Raw genomic sequence first — 23,312 nt, forward strand, 5'->3', positions numbered from 1 at the left:
TAAATCAGTAGGCCAAAAGTAATTTGTTTGATTCAAATCAAAGAACAAACTAAAAAGGCCAGGCCACTTCTGTTTTCTTCTGTTAAAAAGAAAAGGAGGCAAAAAAGAGAAAAGCTCTTAAGCAAGGAGAGATATGTCAGGAACTATTAGTGATAATGGTGGTAGAGTCCCAATAAAAGCTTGACAATCATTTCATTCCTCTGGATGATTCCACATTTCTCTGCTCTTAGTCACAAGCAGTAACAACTCAAAAATCATATGGAATTGTTACAGTAGAATATTAATGGGTGACTTTTGTTAATATGGGTTATAAAATATTCTTAAGATTTCCTTAAGAAATTTCTCTAAGGCAAATGGATAACATATTTTTTTTTATTTATTTGAGAGAGAGAGAATGAGAGACAGAGAGCACGAGAGGGAGGAAGGTCAGAGGGAGAAGCAGACTCCCTGCCGAGCAGGGAGCCCGATGCAGGACTCGATCCCGGGATTCCAGGATCATGACCTGAGCCGAAGGCAGTCGCTTAACCAACCGAGCCACCCAGGTGCCCCTGGATAACATATTTAAAACTCACAAGAGATCAAACAATTCAAACACCAGAGAAGCAATTCTATTAATAAGAAATTAATGTCAGTATCATTATTCAGCAACTTAGCAGATAAGAATATTAAATGTCCTTCATATATACTAGGAGATCCCAAGAGAAATTCATAAATGAATATCACTAGCAAAGCCAGAAAAAAGGCAGAACATGGCTCTTTAGATATAATTAAAAATACTTAGCATTCTTACTGCCTCTCTTCCATAAAAAGGTAACTTTTATGCTAGAATAGATTATTTTGGTTAATCAAGTATTTCTCTTAATAAAATCACAATATACACAGCATATGAATCATCAATTTTTAAATACTCCATCTACAAAATATTTTATCTAAAACCATCCTGAAAATAATTCAGAAAGCCCTTGAAAATCTTTCAACCTCAAGATCCTCATTAAAAATATAAAATGTAGATACTGACAACACTGAAAAGTTAGTCTTGATGGAATTATATTTTATCAATTCTAAAAGGCATATTACCTTCTGAAACTGGGATACATCTTTTCGTAATGGAAGGTATCTAGTCACTGCCACTGGTCTAGATTAAAGTCGAATTTTTCCAGAGAAGATGTGTATCTGCTTCTCTGGTCATCTGGGAACACCATCAACCTGAGATCAGTGTGAATTAAATCCACTGTTGCAGGCTTTTGTGGATCACACTGATAATATGACTTCAGACTCAAACTTGAAGCTTGTGGTTCAAATTCTCAGGGGAGATTTTTTTGTTTCTTCTCTAGCCAGTGTCATGTTGACACTTGTAGTTTCTTTACTGTCCCTTTTTTGCACAGGTTAATTTCTCATCTCTCCTTAGACTGAAGGTACAGACCTTTGGTGAATCAGCTCTGTAAAAGAGGTCTCCTATGACTCCCCATCCTGAGTGTTTTTTCCTTCTTAGTGGTACATAACATAATGACACTTTTTACCATTTATAATGTCCTAGATTTGATGAAATATTGGTTAAATAGGTTTCTGTAGTTTCCATTAAGTAGACTTCAGACCTTCTATATAAATTAATCATTAACTTGCAAACCTCTTTTGTTCTACTGAGTATTTCCTCCTTAAGCCTATAGCTTTACATCCTAAAAACTTACAACACATATCACTATATTTCACAAAAAACTAAATTACCATGTACAATGAAAAAGTCAGAAAATAAAATGTCTAGTTATAATTTATCTTTTTCAGCCCAATTCCTAATACTTATGATGGGTTATAAATTTCTAGTTGAAAAAACAAAATATTAGCATTTTCCCTCAAAGCCAATAAAATCCTAAAGCTTAGACAAGTTAGCTTTTAGAAAAGACATACATGATTTGAATCCAAGGACAGAAAGGTAAACTCTGAATTACTTAGGTATAATAACGGAATTCAATCTATTTAGCAAAGCAAATTTAGAATAGCAAAAAATGTACTCATCTTTCCAACAAATTATTACAAATTCTAATTTGGCTTTATGTCTCATAAACCCAAATGAGTCTTCATTTACTTTATTATTTCATTCAGTATAGAGATCAAAACTAAAATAAGTTAAGAAATAAATAACCCTCTATCAAAGAAGCATGATTTTTCTCTTAAATATCAACATTCTGATAATTGATTACTTTCCAAAACTCTAAACAATGTTTAATAGCAATACCTTCAAAAAGAAAAAAATGCCAAGTATACTATAATGTGAAATTATATACTAAAGGAAGAATATGAGAAAATTGATCTTAAAATGAGTCAATGATGTACTTAGAGACAATCTGACAACCTGAATGACCAGAACTGAAAAGAACTCATTTCACTTGACCAGAGTTGACCTGCTCTACTTAGCAAAAGCAACCTTTAAGATGTTCTGGTTTCCCTTATAATCGACTTGTAGGAAAGGCCATCTACTGGAAATAGCTAACATTTATTAATCATGTAACTTCTCACTTCATACTTACAACTATCCTATGAGGTAACTGACCATTATTCTTTTATTTTACTGATGAGGAAACTGAGGCTTAGAGGTGTTAAGAAACTTGTTTGTGGTCGCCCAGCTCCTAGGGTAAGAGTAGCAATACTGATCTATTATTAGCTAGTAACTTCCAGCACTGGTTAAGATATCTGCCTCAGGTGTTATGATTAGTCTCTGGGAAAACAAGATATATAAACACTAAGTACAACACTGTTTTATAAGAACTCTATAAAGTATGTAAAGGGGCCACAAGAGAGGGATGAGTAGGAAGGCAACAAATCAGCTATCCTCTGCAAATACACTAACTGTTAATAATCAATGCTTCTCTAAATAAAGAACACCCAAAATGTATTTCCTGGTCTATATACTTTCTTTTCAAAGTATTAATTTACTGTTTTTCATTCATGAAAACCTATTAAAATATGTTCTGCTGGTCTAATTTCAGAGTATATAAAACTCACACATATTCATAGCACACATTTAATGTATATAATATGCATAAAATCTAGACTATAATGCTGAATTATTTGGTTTGGGCAGGAAGATGTACTTTGAACACAAAATGTTTCTGACCTGCCACTTGATCTGAACTGTCCGCATCAGTGATAAAAATTATATTAAGAATGAAAGGAATTTACTTTTCTCTGTGACTCTTCTAAAGTAGCAGAAGAGTGTTTTAAGCTTCTCTGGTTTCCTTGATGAACGTCCTTCAAACAACCTGAAAAAGACCAAAAATAAAATAAAAAAGGGTGATTTAAAATGCCTTAATGACTCACAAACAACTAAATATATTGCTATCAAGTAAAGGAAGGCAATTCTATAATGACAGAGAACTGGAAAACCAGATTTAAACAGCATCTGGGGAGGACTAAAACCAACTAGAACCAGGCTTCTTAAAAGTTGTTCGAGTCAGATGGCACTCTCTAACAACAGTGTTTGTCCCATCTATGTTCCTCCAGGGAGAAGGCACCATCTGGCCCCCCAAAGTCAATTAGGCCAGTGAGTTAATGCTCAGTCATTTTCCCAATGGCAAATACTAATAATTCATAATATTACTAGGTAGTTAAATGACTGAACAAAAATGGTATCTGAAAAAAAATCCACACGATTATGTTGGGGGAGGGAGGGCAGTGGGTGGTTATGACAATGACAAGCAGGTATGACAAGGTATTTGGGGACTGACCAATCTTTGGTAATGAAACAGATACACCCTTTGCACAGTAACCAAAACAATGCCTACTCATCTAGTTTCCAGCAACCTGGACTTGCACTACTTAGTTTAGTCTTCTTCGAAATGACGTGGCATTGTTAATGGTAACACATAATGCAATTTATCCTGAGGAAAGAAAAGCAGGGCTTTGGAAGCATATGACCTGAATAAGGAGTTCGCTGAAGGATTTCAAACACAAAAGCATGCTTTGGGCACAAGATCTAGCTTTCCAAAGGCATTTAAAAATTATAAAGAAATTCTGCAGCTATAAATGATGAGGTATTATTTATCTGCCTCTAGTCATATACTCTGGCTTTACAACCAGAAATCCTTTAAGTAAAAGTTCACTTTAATAAGTGCCGAAATGGGTAAAATTTTTCATGATTAGAAAAGCAAGCTTATGTAACTATGCAGAGAGGGAAAAGTTAATTTCATGAGAAAATCCTATTGAGAACTGAAATGAATTAGGAAACGGAAAGGAAATGTAGATTTCAAATGATCCTGTTTTCAATGATGGGAAATTCTATGTTCAGGGTCAATTTCTGAGAAAACAATTTATGTGAATACTTATTTCCTGAAAAGAATACTAATGTCAGAAAAGTATTTTAGCTAAATTTAAAATAGAACTGATTTTTAAAAACAGTTTAAGAGTGCCTGTATGGGGGCACCTGGGTGCCTTGGTTGGTTAAAAGCGTCCAACTCTTGATTTCAGCTCAGGTCATGATCTCAGGGTTGTTACATCAAGCCCTGAATTGGCTCTGCGATGGGCATGGAGTCTGCTTAAGATTCTCTCTCTCTCCCTCTCCCCCCCTCCAACTCTCTCTCTCTCTTTCAAAAAAGAGTCCCTGTATGATAATTTTTACTCATCCAAAAGAACTTACTTTTCAAAAATGTTTATTACAAATACTCTTAAAATCCAGCTGCCTGCTGAAAGAAAGGATCTTTGAGAGTGCAGGTTTCAGCTTGGTTTCTTCTGCAATATGTCAACCAGGATAGTTTATTTAAATCAAAATGATAGTCAAAATGAAGAAGCCACTTGGCAGTTTAATTAAACATCCAGTATCAAATAAATGTGATTTACTAAATGAATATCTAGGGAACCATTGCAAAATCCCTTTCTAGGTTTACTACTTAGTAGAGGGAAACAGTATGAATATAAAGGCAGCCATCACCTTTTCTTAGAGATGAACTGATGTACTACATAATTCAATTAAAGTTCCTCTTCCACAGAACTGCTATGTAGTAAGGAAAAAAATGGTTGTTATCCTTAAGAAATAATTCCCCCAAACATAAAAAGTGTCCGTAGCTTCTATCTGTGGTCAGTTGTTTGTAAAATCATTTTGAAGTCCACATATTTCATAACCACAATGACAAATTAGTAAGCCTTAGAGCCTCTTGGGACTATAGATTTATTACCCTAGCAATATTGACTTTCCTGGAAGATTATATGGCAGTTAGTATCACCTACTACAAATGAGCACCCATTATTTATCTTGTAGATCCTAACCTTATTGGTACAAAGTCAAGCAGAATCTCAATGTATTGTTTGTCGCTCCAAGCCTAATTTCAAATCACTATGTAGCCAAATATGCTTTCCCATCTTCCTGATGGAGCAGGAAGTGCATGTGAGGTGGTAGGAATAAGAGACAAGAAGGAGGTAGAAAGTCAGGGAAGATGAAGCAGGTTTAAAACCCTCGCATGGGGCGCCTGGGTGGCTCAGTTGGTTAGGCGACTGCCTTCAGCTCGGGTCATGATCCTGGAGTCCCGGGATCGAGTCCCGCATCAGGCTCCCTGCTCAGCAGGGAGTCTGCTTCTCCCTCTGACCCTCCCCCATCTCATGCTCTCTCTATCTCATTCTCTCTCTCAAATAAATAAATAAAAAATCTTTAAAAAATAAAAATAAAAAATAAAAAATAAAATAAAACCCTTGCATGAAGTCTAAAATTCCACAACAGCGAAGTCTGAAAGTACTATGCGTAGCCACCCAAATAAAATGAATTATCCTGGTATGAAAGCAAGTGAAAATAACATAAAAACACAGTCAAACAACATGAGTGAAAATCACAAGAGTGATGTAGTATCTGAGAGACAGCATCTAGGGGGAGGAGGAAGACAAAGACACTGAGAAATGAGCTCGAGAAAGGAGGGAGTCAAAAAGATGAGGCTGGGAAGGCGGAGAGGAAGAGACTAACGAGATGAGGTTGGAGACAGAGGGAAGGAAGAGAGACAGAAATGCACACAGAGAGAAAAGCACCCAGAGAAAGAGAGACTCCAAGAGAATGAGACCTTCTTATAATAATCAAGCACCATCAGATTTAACTTGTCAACATTTTTTTTTTTTTTAATTTAGGTTTTCAAGTCCCGGGTATGTATATTTGAAGGCGTATTTTGAGTCAGCAGGTATGCAGATGACCATGCACATAAACTACACCACAATAACCCCTTTGCATGTAGGAAGGACACTTTGGCATTTAACTGAATATTAGAGAGTATTAAAAAAAGCAAAGAGAAAAAGCCAGTCAGGCAAGCTCACTCTTGTTCTAAACAAAACTTTTTATTTTCAAGGAAATAAGTCAATCAAGGGTCAGATACTTATTAACTGGTGTTTTTCTTTCCATACATATAAAGAAAATCATAGTTTAATAAAATCTTTCCCTGAATAGAATACTGATAACATTACTGGAATTGAATTCTAGCCACACACACACACCCCCTCATGTGATTTCAAGTTAAGGATTAATCCCATTAGTACACAGTAAATCAAACTCAAAGCACTATAACCTCCACTTTAAAATGGATGCAAATGATAATCTGGAACCTAGCCACAAAGTCATTCTTGGCTTTTCTGTGAAGCAATCTGCCATATGGCCCCAACAGCACTTTCAATCCAGGGAAGAGGCAGATGTAAAAGCCTCCTGGGCTGACCACTGCTACAACCCACAATTAATCTCTGACCATCAGTTTCTAAGCAATCTCAGAAGCATCAATGCTAATCACATTGGAAGCCTTTATATGAATGTTTAGGCCCTGAAAGGCAAGCAGGGGAAAAGGTCAGGGATATTTAACATAACTAAGCAGAGCTGGAAGAACACAACAATAAATAAAAACAGGAAGACTTATTCAATTTATTGACGTCAGCCTCCCACCACATACTCTTAGCCATTTTTCTTATTCAATCAACTAGCTAGCCATAGCCCTTTTGAGGCTAACTACACTCACACACACACAACTCCCAACTGCCAGAAACTATAATCATAAATAGCAACTAGGCAAAAAAGAAAACACCACCACAACAAAATGCTCCATAATCAGCTTACCAAACGGCTCATCAAATTAGGTACTTGATCTTTCATAAGTCACATGAAAAAGGGGAACTTTTAGTTGTTTTCCATTTCTGGAGCACTCTCAGAGCATTTTGCTCAAGAGGAAGTGAGACATAATGAAAGAGCATGGAGTCTGAACAGAAGACAGTGTCCAAGTCCCAGTTCTGCTGACAAGTCATTTATTCTTACTAAACCTATTAGTATAGAAGTTTCCCTACCTATAAACTACCACAGATAGAATCAAAGTAAGCTGTTAACAGACAGCATCAATGATCATGTATAGTCATGATCCTGGTTTTTTTGCTAGTTTAGGCTTATTAAACACATACCATCTCAGTGCAGCCAAGTGCTGACATCCTGGCTGCTAGGATTCCCTAAAATAATTGTGGAGACTACCACAGGATTTACCTGCCCTTAATTAATTTTCAACATTCTGGTGACCAAAAGAATATCCATCAACCAGGAGACAGGAATATGCCTGTATTCAAATCTTCAATAGATTAAAACTCTCATTTGGTGAAAATGCTATTGGGATACTATGAGTTTAAATCCCTCATGGTCACTCTGGACTGATGAATGACTTTCATTTTACAGATCAAGAATTATTTCTAAGGATAGTTCTAGTTTCTGATTAGCTATGATATAAGAAGTATTAATTAATTAAACTGAGTAATTATTCAAAGAGAGGCCAAATTTGGTTAAGGGACATAGCTTCTAGAGGTTAACTTTATCCTAAGTTTGAATCCCAATTATACCAGCTAACTTAGTGAAGTAACCTACCCTCTTTAAGCCTCCATCTCCTTATCTGAAAAATGAAGAAAAAAAAAAACACCTAATTTATAAGTTTGATATATTAGGTTAAAAAATAACAGCATGGTGATTGATACACAGCAAGTACTTAATAAATATTAGGTATTGTTATTAAGAATTATTCTCATGAAAAAAAATTCTCATGGCCAGCAAAGAAATCAACACTCATTTACATAAAATGCTTATATTGTTCAAATCCATATGCCCTTCATTTTTTTTTTTTTGACAGAGAGAGACACAGTGAGAGAGGGAACACAAGCAGGGGGAGTGGAAAAGGGAGAAGCAGGCTTCCCTCGGAGCAGGGAGCATGATGCGGGGCTTGACCCCAGGACCCTGGGATCATGACCTGAGCCAAAGGCATACGCTTAATGACTGAGCCACCCAGGTGCCCCCATATTCCCTTCATTAAGAAAAATAGCTCAGCCTCTTTTCCCATCAAACTTAACATGCTGACATTCAGAGCCAACCAGCTCAGACTTCAGGATAAATGACCATGCACAATGAAAAAGATAAAAGTGCCTTTGCCAAGAAGTTCCAGCATTCCCCTGTCAGAAGTTTAACTGAAAAACAATGATGCTTTAAAATGAACACATGTGGGGCACCTGGGTGGCTCAGCCGGTTAAGCGTCTACCTTCGGCTCAGGTCATGATCCAGGATCCTAGGATAGAGCCCCGCATCAGGCTCCCTGCTCAGCAGGGAGTCTCTTCTCTCTCTCTCCTTCTGCTGCTCCCCCTACTTGTGCTCTCTCTTTTGCTCGCTCACTCTATCCAAATAATAAAATCTTAAAAATTAAATTAACACATGTCTTAAAATTGATATAAATCCTGGTAATTATGGCAGGAAATGGGAAGTCACAAAAGCCAAAGCTTCCCAAAACTTCTTGACTTCTACCTGTCAGCCATTCCAAACCTGAGGTCTATTTTATTATCGAGAGAAGAATGCTGTCAGTGTAGCAGGGGCCCAACCCTTAGAGGACCCTGTGGACTTGTTTCTCTTACATGCTGAATGGACAGTGACGGGGAAGGGGAGGTTATGATACTGTGTCTATGGGGCTATAGTTAGGAAGGAAGAAGCTAGCTGTTTAAAAAGGCTCAAAAAATCTGTGGGATTCCAACCTCAAAATCAAATTACAAAAATCATCCACTCTTTTTATTAACTTTGTCTTCTGCTCCACTTCTGATGATTGACTTGTAACTATTTTTCTTCTGATTATAAAAGTAATATATGCTTATTATAAACAATTTCAAAAATATAGAAAAGGATGAAATAAAAGCATTAAATGGTAATCATATTTTATTAATTTTGCCAGTCCATTTTCCATGCTCATACATGCACCGACATGAACCTCTGTAGAGGTGTATTAAAAAATACAGATATTTTAACATAATTGAGGTCATATTCTACATTCAATTGCTAATTCTTTTTTTTAAAGATTTTATTTTATTTATTTGAGAATGAGAAAGGAGGGGGAGGAGCAGAGGGAGAGGGATAAACAGACTCTACGCTGAGTGTGGAGTTAGGTATGGGGGCTTGATCCCAGGACCCTGAGATCATAACCTGAGCCGAACTCAAGAGTCAGACCAAGCCCAACCAACTGAGCCACCCAGGTACCCCTACAATTGCTAATTCTAATCATGCTTAATCTTCCGCTCTCTTTTCTGTGCTTTTTCTTGTTTTAACTGATGAGGAATGTATATTTGTAGTTATCCACAGAGAGCTTTAAGCATTTCTGAGAAAAGGGCTATAAACATTTAACCAAGATATCAGACTAATGTGATTTGTGAAGAGTTTAAATACTGAATTCTTTTTTTTTTTCTTTAAGTAAACTCTACACCCAACATGGGGCTGAAACTCACCATCCCAAGATCAACAGTAGCATGCTCTACCAACTGAGCCAGCCAGGTGCCCCTAAATACTGAATTCTTCATGGGTGAAACTTAACATCTCCAATTTGTTTTAAAATTAAAAAAAAAAAAAAAGTGGGGTTGGATAGATGAAAACAGAGCAAAATAAAAAATTCTGGTAAGTACTGAAGTTGGATAAACATGGGTTCATAATACTGTTTTCTTTATTTTTTAGTATGTTTGTAAATATCCCTAACAGTTTTAAAAATAACTTTTTTGGAAAAGAGGCTCTCTGATACAACCTTAACTTAGTAAGAGAATGCATAGTTCTTATCTAAAAAATAAATTTAAGAGGTCTATAATTAAGTCAAGAATCAATCTGAGAAAGCTTGTAACCAAGACATCAAAGGTTTATCTGAGGGACCATCAAGATACATGCACTGACTGACTACTCACCCCTAGAATTAGAAACACTAATTCTAAAGCATTATTAATTAGAGCTACTGCTTACCAAAACCCAAAACCAGAAAAACAAAGAGCCACTGGGACTGTCTTGAGAATTCTGGATAGAAATTTTAAAATTTACAGTATCCCTGGTGATCCTGGAGCTGATCAAACATTTATTCCAGATAAACAGAAAGACTATTTACTCTATGGAGATCCTTATGATTAATATAACTAATACTCTTCATGGAAACAGATAATTACATTTCTACAAAATTAAATTTCCACTGTTTACTTACATACAAAATTTGACCATTTCCTTTTCTATATTAAAAAAGAAAACCTGCAAGAGATGCATAGCCCTTAACTATGAGTATAAAAAAATTCTTTAATAATTTCTCAAATAGGGGCGTCTGGGTGGCTCAGTTGGTTAAGCGACTGCCTTCGGCTCAGGTCATGATCCTGGAGTCCCGGGATCGAGTCCCGCATTGGGCTCCCCACTGAGCAAGGAGTCTGCTTCTCCCTCTGACCCACCCCCTCTCATGCTCTCTCTAACTCATTCTCTCTCTCAAATAAATAAAATCTTTAAAAAAAAAACAAAAACATTTCCTAATTGCTAAGGATAAGATGCAGTTTGAAAAATAAAAAACAGTAGACTAAGAACTAGTTTTAGTCCTAGCCTTCTGCCACTAATCAATTTCTCAAACGTTCCATCTGTAAAGTTTATTTTCATTCACTCAATGTGGATTTATTGAAGGCCTACAATGCATGAAATCTAATGAAAGATAAGATCCCTGTCCCCACTGAAGGGGGCGCCTGGGTGGCTCAGTCAGTTAAATGTCCAACTCTTGATTTCGGCTCAGGTCATGATCTCGGTGTTGTGAGATTGAGCACCACTTCAGGCTTCACACTCAGTGGGGGAGTCTGCTTGAGATTCTCCCTCTCCCTCTGCCCCTCCCCCAGCTCTTTCTCAAATAAATTAATTAATTAAAAAAAAAAAGATCCCCGTCCCCACTGAAAGGATGAAACAAGCAATTATAACAAAGTAGGGTAGGTGGTACAGGAGGAAAAGCAGAGAACACTAAAGGCACATGCCTGGTTGTACAAACCTAAGAAGTACCCTGGAGGCCTCCTTTCACCCACTCACTGAACAAGTCTGTCACCATCACACTGACTTGCCCTTCAAATGTCACCACACCTCCACCCCAACCACTACACGATCCCAGCTATCATCCTCTCCTTCCTGGTGTATTGCAATAGCCTCTCCAACTGGGTAAACTCATTGTACTATGGCCCCTCTCTACTCAGTACCCACATTGTAGTCAGAATAAACTTCTGAAAATGCAGATCAGATCAAATACATCAGCTTCCCCCTCCTCCCAGACCAAATCCTTTAAAGACTTCCTATTGCCTTAGAAGGCCTACTAGGCACAGTAGGATTGTCTACTGGCCCCCATCTCCTTCTGCAACTTATCCTCTCTCTCTGTGCTGCAGCTGCACTGGTCTTCTCTCAGTCCCTGGGGATGTCATGTGCTTCTTACCACGGTACTTTTGTACGTGCTGTACCCCCTGCCCACAATGTAATCCTCTCTCCTTTTCTCCTTGGCAAAAACTCCTACTCACCCCTTCATACTTAGTTCAAAAGTTATTTCTTCAAGAAAGGTTTCCTTTATTAAACTATACCCTTTTCTTATAAAGTATCATAATGCTGTATACCTCTCCTCTATATAACAGAGGTATATACAGACCTTCATAGGAACCCTAAGGAGTAGCAAACCTATCCTGGCAGGATCAGAGCTATCAGAAGCAGTGACACACGAACCGATGCTTGAAGAAGGAATAAAGGCCTTGTGGATGAGAGAAAGGCACAGAAGTCAGAAACTGGTTCATCCCTTCTCTTGTAACCCTCAAGGCACTTAACAAACTGTGGAGAATACTGTAATTGCTCACTGTATTTTTGAACTAAATGACTAAATACTATTCTCTTAAAACAAACTTAGCTTAACATACTGACTCAAAATTAGGTTAACAACATGTTCCTCACAACTGGTATTTACATAATCAAAGAGAATATGGTATAAAATGGATATCTCTTGCTGGGATTTTAAATAAATTCTCTTACACAGATGACAGTATTTTTCATTGTTTCCCCACTCCTTCTTAGTGTTATTAATGGAGAGTAACCATATAATAACAAAGATTTTCATTGAATTTTAATTATCTTGCCTGCAAAATGGCAAAAATACCACTTAACTCACTGCATTATAAAGATTAGATAACTGGACATAAAATGTTTGGCCTATGGCAAATCACTGGACAAATATTAGTTCCTTCCACCTTTCTCTATTTCACTTTTAAAGAGGTGTTCTCTGAAAACATACCGATTGAAGTTAATGTCTGGGTAGCTAGAATACTCGGATTTCATCTTAGCATTTCGCCGTGGAAATGTGCAGAAGAAAGCATTAGCTAAAAGACTGGCAATCTGTTCCTGTGACATTGTGATGGAATGATTCATCTTCTGTTTCAGGAGTGGTATTGGCTGATAGAGGAAACAAAATATACAGACAAGAAGAGCAATAATTAGTTTAGCAATTTCAAAAGCAGAGGCACCAAATTGCATTTGCTAAATTAAGGCAGGAATAATTTCAGGCCACTCTTGAATCCTTAAATCAGCAGTACTGTTGAAGTCAAGGGCAGTTCATCAAGGATGATTGGAAAAGTGTACTTGTTTGACAAACTGCAGATTTCTAATCAATAATAATGATAGTGAAAAGAACACAAAACATTACTTATTAGTGGAAAACAAGATTGCTTTAGCAAGTAGGAAATAAAAACACATTACCCATGTAATGAAAAATTAAAACAAAAGATGAAACATAAAAATGCAACATTGAGTTTAGCTATTATTGTTACCTATGCTAAATTTTATTCTCACTTGTATTTATGATTGCTGGATGGAGCAATTTTTCTATTTTAGTCCTAAATAAAATGATCTAAGGAAAATAATTCAATAAATAAGTCTTTTCCTTCTAATTCTGAATCACACTTTACTTTGACAATTTCTTAATGAGACCTAAATCTAATTTTATTAAAGCAATTAATAGGACATGTGAATACAGACTTATGTATAACTTGTAAGAAGACAGGCATTTCCTACATACTCATTTTAAGCCAAGAAGACACAGGACATTTTTCCTTCTAAGTTTTTATGATGGAAATGTCTTCTAGTTGTACCAAATCCAAATTCATTGACCTTTTCTTTTCAGTATAATGCATGGGATCTGACTATTATATTCAGTGGGTTTTATTCTATTTTAAATGTTTAAACTACATGTTTTCAAAGACATGATTGTAAAGCCAAGTTTATGTATCAGTTGTAAAGTTTTAAAATGCTCCAACATAATGTTTAAGATGCTTTTCCTTCAGCCTTTCAATAAGACCCAGAACTAAGAATCCTGGGTATCTGCATTCATTTCAAACCAGTATACATAGACAACTGTCCTGATCATATCTAAGGAATCAACACCAAAAATGAAACCGAGGAAAGGCAGGCAAGACAAATCAAAACTGCAATGATATAACAATTAACTTTTTTCTAAGTAAGAGAAAATGTACATCAGTGCTAGAATAAGAGTTTGCTAGAAAAAGAAAAGGTTAAATTTGCAGTTCAACTATTTCCCTTGGGAAAATAGAAAGATAAACAAACAAGGGAAATGGAAAGAATCACTACAATATCCAAAATTCTCTCCTTTTAGGCCTTAGCAATTACCATTTCTAAGAAAGAGGAAACAGGTCATATGGATTTCCATTTCCCACCCTATACATTTATTTACAACCCAGCAATGAGTTTAGAAAAGGTGACAATGTATCAATGGCTTCAAACAAACTGTTACTTAGTTTTAGTTAAAAATGAGCTTTTAACTGCCATTTACCAAGTTATCCATAAAAATGACTTTAAAAATCAATGGTGATGTTTTAGGCTTAATGAACAATAAACACAAACATTTCTTAACCCCCAAATCACAAAGCAGTACAATTTTAAATAGAGTAATTGATTTCTATTTTCTTGGAGGAGAAATGACTGAAAGCTCATACTTGGGGAAAACTAGAAAATGTGGATCTTATCAAGTGCTCAGCTAAAGTAAGAGACTGTTTTAATATGAACCAAGATCTTTCAAAAAGTTCATGTCCAAAATTTGTTTCCTTCTTTTAATTTCCTTTTTAAAATCTAAAATTTACCTTTTGGTTTGGCCTAGAGAATGTTAATGTAATAAATCATTAAATAACCACATATGCAATTTAATTTGCCAAAGATATATTTTGATATCAAAGTGAAATGTTAACTTTTATAGCAGGGATTTACTCTTCAGTACAGTATAAAGCCCAGATTTAAAATGTTGTCCCCACCAATACATGAATGGAAGAACAAATTTGTTTTTAGCCAGGTCAAAATGTTGGGGAGCCACAAATCTGATTTTGTTCTACCAAGTGCCTTATTAGAGCTTATAAATTTAGATGTTTTTGAATATATATCTCATCACATAAAATATGGAAATGCTCTTGCCTAAGTGCAAGGGGAAGAGAAGATGATTTAAGTGATTCATGTCTATAGGTTATATACTATCAATTATGAACTACAAGTTGAATTAAAAAACCATTTAATTAAGCACATGAAACTTGGGGACACAAAGAGGATTTCCCTTCAAGAAGAATATAATATAGTAGGGGGAAATTATATAAAGATATAAATTACAAAATAATGTTCTAAGTGTGACTTGAATGTTATAGGAGGGATTAACTTTGGCTAGGAGAGGTAGGGAAGGCTTCGCAGGGGACATAAAAGTTAAGCAGAACCTAAGAGATAGTGGGAGATTTTACTAGGTAAGGAAGAAAGCAAGGAGAAAAAGGAAAAAGAGTGAACATGACATGTAAGTAAGCAAAAAACTTCCAACATAAACAAGAAGAGGAGTATTAATATATATTTTCCCTGCCCAACAGAAAAACTTATTTCAGACACAATGCATTAATGATGTGAAATTAAAGTTACATAAAATTAGAAATATCACAGTAAAATGCTAACAAATATGGCACATCAAAAAACATACAGTGGTTCTCAACTGAAGATGGCATGGCCCTCAGGCATTTGGCTACGTTTTTAGATTGTCCCAATGACTATGCTTGTGGTTTTGGGGGTACCCCCAATGACAAACTGCTGTGTGTTAAACCATTTCACACATTTGTAAACTGGTTCACCCAAAATGTCCCTAGGGCCTCTGTGAAGCAACAGTATTAGCAAAACCCTGGCTAGCATCCTTGCAGCAAGGGATCTGGCTCTAGACACAAAAGACAGAGGCAAATTCAAGCCACTGTTGTGAGAAACATAGGAAGAAAATTATAAAGAACAAACCAAAAACCTCTTATGGTGCTGATTTGAAAATATGTCCACAAATCCTTTAATATTTCCTCCTTTTTAAAAAAAAATTTTTTTTTTTTTTAATTTTAGAAAGAGAGCACGAGCGGGAGGGGTAGAGGGCAAGGGAGGGAGAATCTCAAGCAGACCCTGCACTGAGTGTGTAGTGAATGTAGGGCTCGATCTCACAACCCTGAGATCATGACCTGAGCCAAAACCAAGAGTCAGACGCTCAACCAACTGCACCATCCAGGCACCCTGATATTTCCTCCTTCTAAGAGAGTCTAATTACCATCTCCTTGAGTGTGGATTAGATTTAGTGACTAATTTGGAAGCAACAGAAAAATAGCAAGAGTGACAGTAGGTGCCTTCAAAAACTAGGTCAAAAAAGACACTGCCAGGGCGCCTGGGTGGCTCAGTTGGTTAGGCGACTGCCTTCGGCTTGGGTCATGATCCTGGAGTCCCGGGATCGAGTCCCACATTGGGCTCCCTGCTCGGCGGGAAGTCTGCTTCTCCCTCTGACCCTCCCCCCTCTCATGTGCTCTCTCTCTCTCATTCTCTCTCTCAAAATAAATAAATAAAATCTTTAAAAAAAAAAAAAAAGACACTGCCAATTTCTTGTTTTCTCCCTTAGGTGGCTTGTTCTGGAGAAGTTACCAATCATGTCGTGAGGACAACCCAATCAGCCTATGGAGTGGGCCATCGCAAGAAACAGGGCTTCTGGGCACCTGGGTGGCTCAGTCGGGTTAAGTGCCTGCCTTCAACTCAGGTTGTGATCCCAGGGTCCTGGGATTGAGCCCCGTATCAGGCTCCCTGCTCTGTTGGGGAGCCTGCTTCTCCCTCTGCCTCTGTCTCTCATGAATAAATAAATAAAATCTTAAAAAAAAGAAAAAAGAAATTGGGGGCTTCTGCCAAAAGCCACGTGAGTAAACCAACTTAGAGGTGGCTCCTCCAGTCTCAGTGAAACCTTCAGAAGAGTACAGCACTGATCAACACCCTGACTGCAACCACAAAAGAGATCCTGAGCCAGAACCACTCAGCAAAGCTGCTCCTGAATTCCTGACAGAGACTGTGAGATAATAAATGTTTGTTGCTTTAAGCCATGAAATTTTGAGGTAATTTATTATGTAGCTATAATTAATATACTCCCCCCCAAAAGAAGTAATACCAGATTCTTTCTTTCATTTTTAAAAGTTAAAAAAGCACCATGAGCTCATTTGATATACAATACACCACTGTGGGGGGTAAGGAGTGTGAGGTAGTAAGCCATTCTGAAGATAAAATGTTCTAAATCCATTAGTATGTTGTGGAATAATGACATTTTTTTTTTAAGTCAGAGATTGTTTAAACAAAAAGAGAATAGGGAGTCTGAATAAGCAAACTTCAACAGTGTAAACTGAAGCTCAGAAATTGAATGCTGCATTTTTAATGTCCTTTTGCAGCATTCCCTCTAGCCTCTAACCTCTTTTCAGTATAGCAAAATCCTTATACTCTTTGGCAAAAACTGTTTCCCATCTCTCTCTTTTCTCTCTTTGACCCTTGGCCATTAGAGTCTAAAAGAAATTCAATTGTGAGTGCCAAGAAAGCTACTGAGGAAGAAGTTATTTCTACTAACCTGGGTGCAAATATTTGGCAGACAGAGTGCAATTTTCACCATATCAGGTAAAATGGACTGATATAAATGTTGAGCTTCTGCTTCTTCAAGTACCTGAAAACCAATAAAATATATTAGTGAATAATAACCAATGAACAAATGTTTGTTATGAAATTAAATTACATACCTGCTTTTAATAGGATCCCATAAGGCACATTATCAGTATCAGTAAACACATGTAAAAGTACACCAATAGACATGCACTAAGGTGGAACTCAGGTGAACTTACAAATTCATTTTCTTTTAAGATTTTATTTATTTATCTAACGGAAAGACAGCGAGAGGGGGAACATAAGCAGGGGGAGTGGGAGAGGGAGAAGCAGGCCTCCCGCTGAGCAGGGAGCCCGATGCGGGGCTTGATCCCAGAATCCCGAGAGCATGACCAGAGCTGAAGGCAGATGCTTAATGACTGAGCCACCCAGGTGCCCTGTTTTGTTTTTTTGGGGTTTTTTTAAAGATTTTATTTATTTATTTGACAGAGAGAGCACAAGCAGGGGGAAGAGCAGAGGGAGAGGGAGAAGAAGACTCCCCGCTGAGCAGAGAGCCTGATGCGGGACTCGATCCCAGAACCCTGGGATCATGACCTAAGCCGAAGGCAAACGCTTAACCAACTGAGCCACCCAGGTGCCCTACAAATTCAATTTCAAACATATCTAATTTACCTGAATACCCTCTGAAAACTAATTAAGTATCCCAAATATCAAATATCTCTCATATCAACATTCACAATTAAATAAAACACTTGCAAATAAAAAAAAAAAACCAGCACATTTTGCCCTTGGTTACAACTAAAAACTGCTAGACCACTAAGGACTCTCCCAGAAACCCTCAAGAATCCATCCAGCTTCAATAGCTATAATTTTTAAAAATCACCATAAAAACCCTACTAATTATTTCAGAGCAGTGTGTATTTTTCAAATTTAACCTACTTGGGTAGTAAACAATGAGGTTTCTGATGACCTTAGAATTTTTCTTTCTAGGCATCCTTGGGAAGTTAAAACCACAATTCCCACATCATAATTTGAAGCACAAAAAAGACAACATTCCTGGCCCATTTTTGTCTTTTATAATTTCCCATCCCCACAGGCTTTAGAAATTACTTTAGGTCTTTTGATCTAATTTCTCTCTAAAATTCAGGGTATGTCTTTAAAAGTATTGAAAATGAAAACATCTTTAATTTGGAATTAACCAATTAAACATTTGGAAATTAATCTGTTAAGTCAGGATTAAAGTAAAACATTTATCAACTTAAAATTACATTTGAACTAAAGGAGGTCTCACTTTTAATCCAGTCTGATTCTGTCATTATTACAAAGAAAAGAAAACTGAGGCCAAGGAGGCTACCTGATTATCCCAGCTTGAGAAGGTCAATTATCGACTAAATCAAAACTAGAACCCAAGTGTTCCCACCTCTCCTCCACTGCCCTCCTCACTTCTCTACGTGAAAGGGATTAATTAGGATACAGACTCTTTACAAACCTACAGACTTTCTTTGCTATAAGCTGGAATAAAGGAATATTCATTCATCTACCTGCAGCCGCACAAGGTATGTGTGTAAATATAAAAGGTAACAATTTAAATCCACTCTGGTTTTACAGGGAATTTCTAACACTAAGAACTGTCTTTATACCAATATGCTAAAAATCCAACCTATGCTCACCTCCCTCTTTAAATTGGGACAGTGGGAAAACTAATACTGAGAATGAAAAGAAAGATACCTGCAATTCATGGAGTTTGGGATTCAATCACAGATATAAAGAAAACTAAGTAAGTGAACAACACAAGACAATTATTAATTCTGGGGAAAACAAAAAGTTGTGCAAGAGTGGAAAAGCAATCATATCTTAGACATGTATAGTGCTTTTACTATCCTGCTTTAAAAAAACAGAATATTGGGGCGCCTGGGTGGCTCAGTTGGTTAAGCGACTGCCTTCGGCTCAGGTCATGATCCTGGAGTCCCGGGATCGAGTCCCGCATCGGGCTCCCTGCTTGGCAGGGAGTCTGCTTCTCCCTCTGACCCTCCTCCCTCTCATGCTCTCTGTCTCTCATTCTCTCTGTCTCAAATAAATAAATAAAAAAAAATCTTTAGGGGCGCCTGGGTGGCTCAGTCGTTAAGCGTCTGCCTTCGGCTCAGGTCATGGTCCCAGGGTCCTGGGATCAAGCCCCGCATCGGGCTCCCTGCTCCGCGGGAAGCCTGCTTCTCCCTCTCCCACTCCCACTGCTTGTGTTCCCTCTCTCACTGCCTCTCTCTGTCAAATAAATAAATAAATAAATCTTTAAAAAAAAAAATCTTTAAAAAAACAGAATATTGATCTTATTTGAAATAATGATAACTATGGTAGGAAAATGGGAAGTAGAAATAAGGTTTGCGTTAATGGTGAAGGGGGAAGTGAACAATGGCTAAATCCTAATCCTCTATAATGGGAAGTTAACACAATTTCTTAAAAAAAAGGGTAGAGTTCATTGTGGTTAAATGGCTGCCTCTTCATTATAAGTCTCTTTAATAAAAATAAAAACTAAATTAGTCATAGAAGGCATCCTACCATTTTAGAGGTACACATCAAAGATACTTGCTTTCCTTTACCTGAAAATGCATAAAACATACTAACACATTTGTTTAAAATATTCAAACTCTTCTTACTTATAACTCATCTTTTGCTTTTAAAAACATATTTTGAGGGGCGCCTGGGTGGCTCAGTCGTTAAGCGTCTGCCTTCGGCTCAGGTCATGATCCCAGGGTCCTGGGATCGAGCCCCGCATCGGGCTTCCTGCTTGGCGGGAAGCCTGCTTCTCCCTCTCCCACTCCCCCTGCTTGTGTTCTCTCTCTCGCTGTCTCTCTCTGTCAAAATAAATAAATCTTAAAAAAAAAAAAATTTTATAAAAAAAACCCACATATTTTGAAATAATTATAGATTCACAGGAAGTTGCAAAAATAGTATAGAAGAGCGCCTGGGTGGCTCAGTCATTAAGCATCTGCTTTGGCTCAGGTCATGATCCCAGGGTCCTGGGATCAAGTCTTGCATTGGGCTCCCTGCTCTGAGGGAAGCCTGCTTCTCCCTCTCACACTCCCCCTGCTTGTGTTCCCTCTCTTGCTGTCTCTCTCTCTGTCAAATAAAGAAATAAAATCTTAAAAAAAAAAAAAATAGTAAAGAGAGATCCAGTTTACCTTCCCCCAGTTTCCCTTAATGGTTCCATTTTACAGAACTATAACAATATCAAAACCAGGAAATTAAAACTGGTACAGTGTGTGTATCACTCTATGCTATTTTTATCACATGTACATTTGTGCAACCAACCCCAAAATCAAAATACAAAACTGTTTCACTACATCTCTCTCTCCTGCTATTCATTTAGCCACACCTTCCTTCCTCCAACCATTCCTAAAGCCCTAGCAACCATGTATGTTTTCCATCTCTATAATTTTGTTGTTATATAAATGGAATCAAATAGTATATGTCATTTTAAGATTGACTTTTTCAGCCAGCATAATGCCCTTAAGATCAAATCAAGTTGATACAAACATCAATAGTTACTCCCTTCTTACTGTTGAGTAGTATTCCATGGTATCAATATACTACAGTTTGTTTAACCATTCATTTACTGAGGGACATTTTGGTTGTTTCCAATTTTTGGCTGTCACAAATAAAGCTGCCTTTTACTTTCAACCTGCCTATATCATTATGTCTGAACTGATTTCTTATAAAGCGCATATAGTGCATCACTTTTTTTTTCACTTTGTAAATCTCTTTCAATTGGCAGATTTAGACTATTTACATTTAATCATGAATATGTTAGCGAATACTCACTTCATTTTTTATTTTCTATTTCTTTTATCTGTTCTCTTTTTCCTTCCTTCCTATGGGTTACTTAAACATATTTTAGAATTCCATTTTTATTAATCTAAAATGTTTTTTAGTATATCTCTTCGAATAGATTTTATTGGCTGTTCTAGACATTACATTATATATAACTTATCACAGCTTATTGGTGTCAACATCTTAACAGTTCCAGTAGAGAAATTTTACCTTTGTTCAAGTCCCTTTACCCTCTCCCCATTTATAATATAATTGTCTTCAGTATTTCCCTACATACACTGAGAACCACAGTGTTATAATTATTGAAAAATGGTTAAAGAGAAAATGTCAAACACAATTTAGAATACTCAAAAAAAAAGTCTATTTACTACATGTTGACTCTTTCTGTTGTTCTTTCTTCCTTCCTGATGTTCCAGAATTCCATCTTTTATCATTTCCTCTCTGTTTCAAGAAATCCCTTTAGACATTCTTTTAGGATAGGTCTACTAATGACAGTCTCTTCCTTTTCCTTCATCTGAGAATCATGGTTTCCCCTTTATTCTTGATGAATATTTTTATTGGATATAGAATTCTGGGTTGACTTTTCTTTCCCTTTATTCCTTTGAAAATATTGTATCAATTCCTTTGGTCTCCATGTTTCCTGATGAGAAATCCACTATCAAATTGTTTTTCTCCTACAGGCCATGTGTCATTTCTCTCCTAATGCTTTCAAATGTTTTCTTTGCCTTTTAAGAAGTCTGACTAAATGTCTTGGCATGGATTTCTTGGGGTTTATCCTGTTTGGGGTTCTCTTGGCTTCTTCAAGCTGTAGGTTTATGTCTTTTGTAAAATTTGGGAAAATTTCAACTATTATTTCTAGTTTTTAGCTACTATTTCTTCTATTTTTTTCAGATCTGACCTCTTTCTCCTCTCTTTCTAGTACTAAAATGACATGAATGTTCGATCTTTTGTTATAATCGCAAAGGTCCTTAAATTGTGTTTTTTTTTTTTGCCAGTCTATTTTCTTTGTGTCGTTCAAAATGAGTAATTCTGTTGTTCTTTTTCAAGTTCACCATTTCTTTCTTCTGTCATTCCATTTCCTCATTGAGCTCATCCATTGCATTTCTTTTTTTTTTTTTTTAAAGATTTTATTTATTTATTTGACAGAGACATAGCGAGAGAGGGAACACAAGCAGGGGGAGTAGGAGAGGGAGAAGCAGGCTTCCCGCGGAGCAGGGAGCCCGATGTGGGGCTTGATCCCAGGACCCCGGGATCACGATCTGAGCCGAAGGCAGACGCTTAACGATTGAGCCATCCAGGCGCCCCTCATCCATTGCATTTCTTTAAAAATTTCAGTTATTGTATTTTTCAGTTCTAAAATTTCTATTTGGTTTTTCTTTGTAGCTACTATCTATTTCCTGAAACTATTTTTCATTGCTCATTGAAGCCTTTTGTGATGATTGCTTTAAAATCTTGTCACACAATTCTAACATCTGTTTATCCTGGGGTTGGGGTCCATTGATTGTCTTCTCATTTCAACTCAGATTTTCCTGATTCTTGGTGATGAGTCATTTTTTATTGGAATCTGGATATCTCGGGTATTATGTTAGGAGATTCTGGATCTTATTTAAATCTTGTTTTAGCAAGCCTTCTGTAACAAAGGAAGGCAAGAGCTGCTTCATTACTGCCAGTTCAGAGTAGAAACTCAGGCCCTCTACTTATGAGGAGTGGGGAAGACATCTTGTGCCACTGGGTGGAGGTGAGAGTTCAAACTCCCTGCTAGACGTCTACTGTACTTTTCTAGGGCCCCACAGACCCTAGCTGGTCAGTCTTTTCTCTACCTTTCAGAGTCTTCTTATATTTATTAGTGTCCAGGGTTTTTAGCTGTATTTAGCAGAAGGACGGGGAGAAATGTCTACCGAAACATTTCTAACCTAAAGACATTTAAACTTTATGTGTCTAAATGGGCTGACAGCTTCTCCTCTGGGTACCTGTCCTTGTCTTTTAAAACTGACATACCAAGTAGTTGCTGCCATGCTTTGCTGATGGTCACAAGCTTTAAAATATCACTTATTTATCTGATAAAACGTTACTGCACTGGACTTCTTCACAACTGTCAACACTTCAGAGCTATGTCTAAATGCTGCTTTGGAAACGCAAATGAGAACATAAAAAAACATCATTCAAGAACATAACCAACCCAACTACTATTTGAGAGACAATGTATAATTTAAAAACCTACCATGATCTTACACCTTCTCACATACTATATTTTTATGCAGAT

The 23,312-nt window shown here is 36.9% G+C and overlaps 1 protein-coding gene across 8 annotated transcripts in view; it reads right to left on the minus strand.

The window, feature by feature from the left end:
• The window catches only part of PARG (poly(ADP-ribose) glycohydrolase), a 139,465-nt gene that overhangs the window by 72,571 nt on the left and 43,582 nt on the right, over positions 1-23,312 (minus strand). For all 8 annotated transcript variants that reach the window (XM_035023874.1, XM_035023882.1, XM_035023900.1 and 5 more), the window contains 3 exons: positions 17,196-17,288; positions 12,552-12,709; positions 3,178-3,257 (listed from right to left, as the gene is read on the minus strand). In XM_035023874.1, the coding sequence (XP_034879765.1) occupies positions 3,178-3,257; positions 12,552-12,709; positions 17,196-17,288 (331 nt within the window). The remainder of the gene's footprint in view (positions 1-3,177; positions 3,258-12,551; positions 12,710-17,195; positions 17,289-23,312) is intronic.

The sequence above is a fragment of the Mirounga leonina genome, unplaced genomic scaffold, assembly GCF_011800145.1.
Source record: "Mirounga leonina isolate KUSES-001 unplaced genomic scaffold, KU_Mleo_1.0 Mir_114, whole genome shotgun sequence".
Taxonomy (NCBI): Eukaryota; Metazoa; Chordata; class Mammalia; order Carnivora; family Phocidae; genus Mirounga; species Mirounga leonina.